The sequence below is a fragment of the Garra rufa genome, chromosome 3 (assembly GCF_049309525.1).
Source record: "Garra rufa chromosome 3, GarRuf1.0, whole genome shotgun sequence".
Taxonomy (NCBI): Eukaryota; Metazoa; Chordata; class Actinopteri; order Cypriniformes; family Cyprinidae; genus Garra; species Garra rufa.
In genome coordinates this window covers 35807448-35814637 of record NC_133363.1, presented here as the reverse complement: position 1 = coordinate 35814637, position 7190 = coordinate 35807448, and the positions used below count along the sequence as shown (strand labels likewise).

At 45.2% G+C, this 7190-nt stretch overlaps 1 protein-coding gene across 1 annotated transcript; it reads right to left on the bottom strand.

Annotated features, from left to right (window-relative positions):
• Positions 1 to 4458: 4458 nt before the first annotated feature.
• LOC141331131 (high choriolytic enzyme 1-like) lies at positions 4459 to 6138 on the bottom strand. The gene is made up of 7 exons (XM_073836030.1): positions 6054 to 6138; positions 5908 to 5938; positions 5768 to 5830; positions 5471 to 5623; positions 5274 to 5391; positions 4999 to 5177; positions 4459 to 4551 (listed from the first exon to the last, which is right to left on the bottom strand). Exons 1-7 carry the CDS (start codon positions 6120 to 6122, stop codon positions 4466 to 4468), a joined length of 699 nt encoding a protein of 232 aa, XP_073692131.1. The 5' UTR covers positions 6123 to 6138; the 3' UTR covers positions 4459 to 4465.
• Positions 6139 to 7190: the final 1052 nt, after the last annotated feature.

Genomic DNA, 7190 nt, shown 5'->3' with positions numbered 1-7190 from the left:
AGTCAGAATGCCCACTTCCCAGTGCCCATCTCTACACACAAGCACAACCTGTCACACAGGCCCCGCGCACATAAAATCGACTCAGATCGATTGCGCTTCACATGTGGTAAACGTGCCCACTTCACAGTGCCCACAGACATCACATTATGCACGTCAAAAGGTTTCTGTAAAAACGAAACTAAAGTGCATGCAGGCGAACGGTGTTTGCAGTGTGTTAAATGTGCCTGTTGCCACACAACCACATCCACACACAGACATAATAGTTCCCGCTATCAGCGTGCCCCACGCCCCGAATGTCACGAGCACGTCTCTGGTGCCACAGCACACCGAAACCACTCCGTTACTGAAAGAACGGAGCGCGCTTTGTATTCAACCTCTAGCTATTCATGCAAACGCATGGGAAAAGCTTCCAGGGGTTTCGAAATGGGTGCTGGACATTATAAAAGGAGGCTATTCGCTACAGTTTCACCGACGCCCGCGCCGCTATACAGCGCGCGTCGAGACCACAATGCAGACAGAAGCAGCACACCTGCTTCGAGCCGAAGTGGCGAAACTATTGAGCAAAGGGGTCATAGAGCCCCTTTCTCAAGCTCAAAGCGAAGGAGGGATGTACAGCAGATATTTCCTGGTACCGAAAAAAGACGGTGGTCTCAGACCCATATTAGATCTAAGGCAACTGAACAAAGCGCTGGTGAAGCGTCGGTTCAGGATGCTCACGACCAGAAAAATCCTCGCGCAAGTTCGCCAAGGAGACTGGTTCGTGTCAGTGGATCTGAAAGACGCGTATTTTCAAATACAGATAGCGTCACGTCACAGGCGATTTTTGAGATTCGCCTTCGAGGGCCAGGCATATCAGTACACAGTCCTGCCGTTCGGTTTGTCCCAGGCACCCCGTACATTTACGAAGTGCATGGACGCAGCGCTCGTTCCTCTCAGACTGAAAGGCGTGCGCATACTGAACTATTTGGACGATTGGCTGATTCTAGCGCAGTCTCGCTCAGTGCTTGTACAGCATACGACCATGTTACTCGATCACTTCGAGAATTTGGGTCTCAGAGTCAATTGGGCGAAGAGCTCCCTGTCCCCCAGTCAGAAAACTTCCTTCCTGGGCACAGAATTGGACTCGCTGTCAATGATAGCGCGGCTGTCATCACAGCGCGCAGCGGACATTCAGCACACAGCGGGCTCGTTCCACTGCGATGCGTCCGTCCCGCTCAAAAAATTTCAGAAAATGCTGGGTCTCATGGCCTCAGCGTCATCAGTTCTGCAGCTGGGTCTGCTATGTATGCGCCCACTGCAGTTCTGGCTGAAAGCACGCGTCCCGCGTCAAGCGTGGGCGTCCGGTCGGCTTCGTCTCACGGTCAATCAGAAATGTGTCACAGCCCTGAAACCGTGGAAAGCAGTCGACTGGTACCAGTCAGGTGTAAGCCTGGGGACTTCCTCGAGAATAAAAGTGGTGTCTACGGACGCGTCCACCTCGGGATGGGGGGCTCTGCTCGAGGGCAGACCGTCTTTTGGCCAGTGGTCAGAACGGGAAAAGCTCCTGCATATCAACTGCCTCGAAATGCTGGCAGTACAGAACGCGCTGATGCGCTTCTGTCCCCAAATAAAAGGAAACCATGTACTAGTCCGCTCGGACAACATGTCAGTGGTTTCCTATATAAATCGCCAGGGCGGTCTCAGGTCCAAAAACCTATACAGACTTGCAGAACGCCTCCTGGTATGGGCTCAGCGCAACCTGCGCTCGCTGAAAGCAGCGCATGTGCCAGGGCTTCTAAACATAGGGCCAGACAGACTGTCCAGGAACAATGTTCCAGCAGGCGAATGGTCTCTACACCCACAGACAGTACAACTACTGTGGAAAAAATTCGGCAGAGCGGATGTAGACCTGTTTGCGTCTCCGAACAACGCTCACTGTCTGGAATTTTACTCAAAAAGCAGAGACGCGCTGGCCCACGAATGGCCCCGCCGTCATCTCTATGCTTTTCCCCCCGTCTCTCTCCTACCTCTGGTGATAGAGAGGGTCAGGGAAAAAGGATGTTCAATACTGCTGATACCGCCGTTTTGGGAAAACCAGCCCTGGTTCCCAGCACTGATGCAGCTGACGAGCACTGCCCCGTGGCCGATACCAGTGAGGAGAGACCTTCTCTCTCAGGCCAGCGGCTCGATTTGGCATCCTCACCCAGAGCTGTGGTCCCTTCATGTCTGGGCCACCAGCGAATATATGATGAACTCCCTAAAGGAGTATTAAACACGATCACGCAGGCTAGAGCCCCTTCTACGAGACGGCTCTATTCCTCAAAATGGTCAGTGTTTTCGGGAGGGTGCGCAGCCCGCGTCTCGTCACCCACTAACTGTGGTGTGATGGAGGTGCTTTCCTTTCTACAAGAGCTGCTGGACAAGGGCAGAACCCCGTCCACGCTCAAAGTCTATGTGGCGGCCATAACAGCGTTTTCGAGCACAACGCTAGGTCAGTCAATAGGAAGGAACGATTTAGTTATTCGCTTCCTGAGGGGAGCTAGAAGACTAAATCCCCCCAGACCTCCCTCAGTCCCCGTATGGGACCTTTTTGTGGTACTAGAGGCCATGAAAGGTGGACCATTCGAGCCTCTGCAGACGATTGATTTGAAATACCTGTCTCTTAAGACTGTGTTTCTGCTGGCTCTCGCTTCAGTGAAGCGCATAGGGGATTTGCACGCACTCTCTGTGAGCGCGACGTGCATGGAATTTGGACCTAATGACTCTAAAGTCATACTCAAACCCAAACATGGTTACGTTCCAAAATCCCTCAACACACCGTTTAGGGCACAGGTCATCGCGCTGTCAGCCCTACCGGTCACTGATGAGGAAACGGACGCGAGCCTCCTATGCCCAGTCAGGGCATTACGAGCTTACGTGTCTCGCTCGTCTGCTTTTAGACAGACAGAGCAGCTTTTTGTTTCGTTTTACGGGCGTCCCAAGGGACTGGCCGCGTCGAAACAGAGCTTATCCAGATGGATAGTTGATGCTATTGCGTTGGCATATGCTTCCAAGGGCATGCAGTGCCCGCTAGGTGTCAGAGCACATTCCACGAGGGGCGTGGCCTCATCGTGGGCTTGGTCGAGTGGGATTGCCTTGCAAGATATTTGTACGGCGGCGGGCTGGGCCTCTCCGTCTACATTTATAAGGTTTTACAACCTGGAGGTTCCCGCCTTACAGGCCAGATTGCTGTCAGTCTAGATGTTCAGTGGTGTCTGACCTGATGTTATCAGCTCGGAATGCTGCGTCTACTGAGCACAGTTCTAGGGTCGACAGTGAAAGTAATAGCACAAGATGTGTCTGGGCAAACTGTGTGAAGACTCTTATTCTTACGTCAGCTCAGGCCGTAACCCCGCCCTGTATGTACGTTTACTTAGCGTCTGAGTGACGCTGCACTATGTGGAAGAGTGCGGCGTTGCCCCTCCCTCTTCCCCGGACTCCCTGTGAGTTCTATAGGTGATTATGAACTGTATGAACCCCGGGCTTTCGCCCTTGGGTCTTTGGTGTCAGATCTCAGCATGCACGGCGTTTTACACTGGGCCCCCTAGCGTAAGATACTTACGCAGTACGAGAGACCTCTCGTAAGAGAACGTACTCGGTTACTAACGTAACCTCTGTTCTCTCTAGAGAGGGAACGAGTACTGCGTATCTTGCCGTGCATGCGCACGCTCTGGTTGCTTCGATGATGAAAAACCAGATAATAGCTGTCTACGAGCGGTCTTTATAGGTCTGGACCAGTTGCCGCAGAGCAGCCAATAGGCGCGCAAGCTGTTTCGCCTATGTCTGTATGCTGCTGCAACGCGCTTTACATTATTTCAAAATTAAGGATAATTTTTGGCTTCAATATCTCGCAGAAAAGGATTTTCCCCTAGCGTAAGATACTTACGCAGTACGAGAGACCTCTCTAGAGAGAACAGAGGTTACGTTAGTAACCGAGTACGTTATACTTATAACATATGACAAAAATAATTTTCTAAATTATGTTGCACATTCCTCAAAAGTTCTTGTGATATCACTAGTTGACAACATAGTACTGTTTTCAGAAATCACAGGCTATGATATTGCACAGGTGCACGTGATGCACCGCTGTCAGAGACGACAGACTCGTGTGTCAGACTCATTTCAGTGCAAAATAATTAGGTCAAAAACGATTTAATATACTGCAAATAGCCTATTAGTTTTTTATGTTTATTTATAATTAATTTAGGGAGACAACAAGGCTACCAAGTACTGAGCACAGTGCGTATCTAATTAATGTAACGTACGTTTTTTTTTTCTCCACTCCACAACGTCATTTTTAGTCCATTTTTAGTCGAAAGATTCAGGACTTCAGTCGACCAAGATTTTCTTTGGTTGATTACAGCCCTACTAACAATAACAACACGGTTTCAGCCCTACATGCTTGACCCCCTAATAAAATAACATTTGAACTGAACTACAAGAACACTTACCTAGAATAGTGCATCACAGAGTTGTAGTCATAGGGGGTTGCAAGATTATTGGTGTCTCTTCTCTTGAAATTGTGCTCCTGTGCTGTTACAGTGTACAGAAAAGTAGGCTATTAAAGACTATAAATGTAAACCAGGTAAATACACAGTGAAATTTAGACTGCAATTATTGTGACTAAATGTAACATGCAATGTATTCCCTGCTGAAAAAAACAGCATATGCTGGTTAGGTAGGTTTTGGTGCTGGGATGCTGGTTTTAGCTGGTTTGTGCTGGTTCTTTGCTGGTTTATGCTGGTCCTTTGCTGGTTTATGCTGGCCATGCAGCAAATGGCCAGCATAAACCAGCAAAGGACCAGCATAAACCAGCAAAGGACCAGCATAAACCAGCAAAGGACCAGCATAAACCAGCATCCCAGCACCAAAACCTACCTAACCAGCATATGCTGTGTTTTTCAGCAGGGTTATGCATTTTTATTGTCATATTATTTGTTCTATTTTATCATTTTGGATTTTTTTTCTAAAGAAAAATACCAGGTATGATGTTCTCAAAAACGATTCTGATGTGTTCGTCGCGGTCGCTGCGATTTTGTTCATGATGGAACCCGAGAGCATGAAGGAGTTCGTGCTGAACAATACGGTAATAGACACAACCACGACGCTGGAGAGAAACAATCTGTCCTCCACCTTGGCGCCCCAAATATGAATAGCAACTGTGGATCACATACAACACATCAGCAGTCAGGTTGTATTTTTATGTTTGGGAAACACATTTACTATTTAGTTACACAGAAATGGGATAGACTTACCCAGAATGAGACTGTATGTGGAGAAAGTCCCTCTGGCCTTCATGTGGTACAAATCGAATGCAGGAAACCTCCGAAAAGGACCGTAAGCCTTGTTCAATCACTTGTATTTCATTTTCAGCTGTTTCAGAGGTAAACTATTAAACAGAACATGTGACACCGATGAGATAATACTAAAAGTAGTGATTGCTGTCACTTACAGTACTGGTCGGCGATCACATAGGGCACATAAACTAATCCATTTCTGCTTTGCTCCCATTTGCATCCACGAGATGTGCACTGATCTGCATTCTGGAATCCTTTTGGTACGGCGATGTCTCCAAACATGATCAAGGCCCCATCCACTTCTTGTCCTGTGTGGTATAGCACAAAATAATTCAGTCTGTTGACTCTGATAGTATAATTGTTTTAAAGAATGAGGAGAGCCCAGAAATTTGCAGTCAACTCCACAAAAGATGTGCCTGCAGTATCAACTCATATAGCTTTCCTACTCTTACCTGCATGATTGTTGGTCTCAATTATAGTTGACACTGGCATATGGTCTTTTTCAGTAATGTTACCTGACACATGAATCAGTAAATTAATAATAAAACACTACAAAATTTACAAGTTAGTATATTTTTTGTGTCCATCTTACCAGCCTTCCCAGAGATCTTTTCAGTTAGGTCCTGTTTATGGATTTTAAATACATGTATATTAGAAACCCGTGGAAAAAAACAATGAAAAGCTGCTGCTGATGATAGTATGAATTTTCCATTTCAGATATTATTCTCTTATTCTCACCTCAAAAGGACGACTCTGAGCGGGAACAGAGCTCAGCAGAAGAGAGATGACCACCACCAACAGGTACATGATGAAAACTTTTTTGAGAAACTGTTCTGGCTCAAACAGACCTGGGAGTTATATACTCTTCTGACAGCCTTAACTTCCTTTTTTGTGCCGTAACCAAGCTTTCATGAATCCACAACCAGTTACCACATGATTTGAAAGCTGAGTAATTCAGAGTAATTATGTAATGAGTAATTCAGTTTTGAATACAATGTTTTTAGTTCATTATTTTAGGGAGATACTACCTTAGGTGGATGGATATCTGGTAATCCACAAGAGGAGGTAGAGCCTTTTTCTATACAGCTCCAAAACTATATTTTATGCATGTATTCAATTATTTATTTATTTCTAATTGATTTACTAGTACATTTGTATACATTACATATATATACTTTTTTATAGCACTACATATATTTGTATACATTTTTATAGCTTTCCTAAAACAGTAAACAGTCAATTCCTGCAGAATGTATGAATTGATGCAATGTAAGTTGTAACAGTAATAGCATGTCTGAAAAGCATGTTAATGTATGGATACTGTAGATTTCAGTCATATTTCTGGGTGACCTTGCCTTTTATCTTGACGATGCTGATTTCAGTCAGCTCATTTCTGTGCCTTCTCCCCATTTGCACCTGTCACTTGTTACCGTTACTTCTTGGCATGCAGATGTTCTACTTTAAAAAGTATTTAAAATTAATTTTTAGTCACTTTTTTGGTTGAAACTGAAAAACTATTAATTTCATTTCTCAATATTTTGTAATTTCCTATATACCTACATCTGTCTTCCTCTCAACTCTTTACTAGAATTTAGAAAAGTTTTGAAATATGTTTCAGAATCAGTCCTATATCTAATGCATGCCATATCAAGTAATTTCATTTCAACTTTTAGCATTATTGTTCTCTATCAACATTACAAACCTATAATGCAGTTAGAAGTGTATGACTTATTACATTCTTTGACAGAGCTGGACGATGACAGCACTGAATCAATGATTAATTGACTTTAACTATTGTCTTTTTGCATTATTGACACTGTTTTTCTGTTTAATACTGTAAAGCTGCTATGATACAATCAGTTGTAAAAAGCGCTA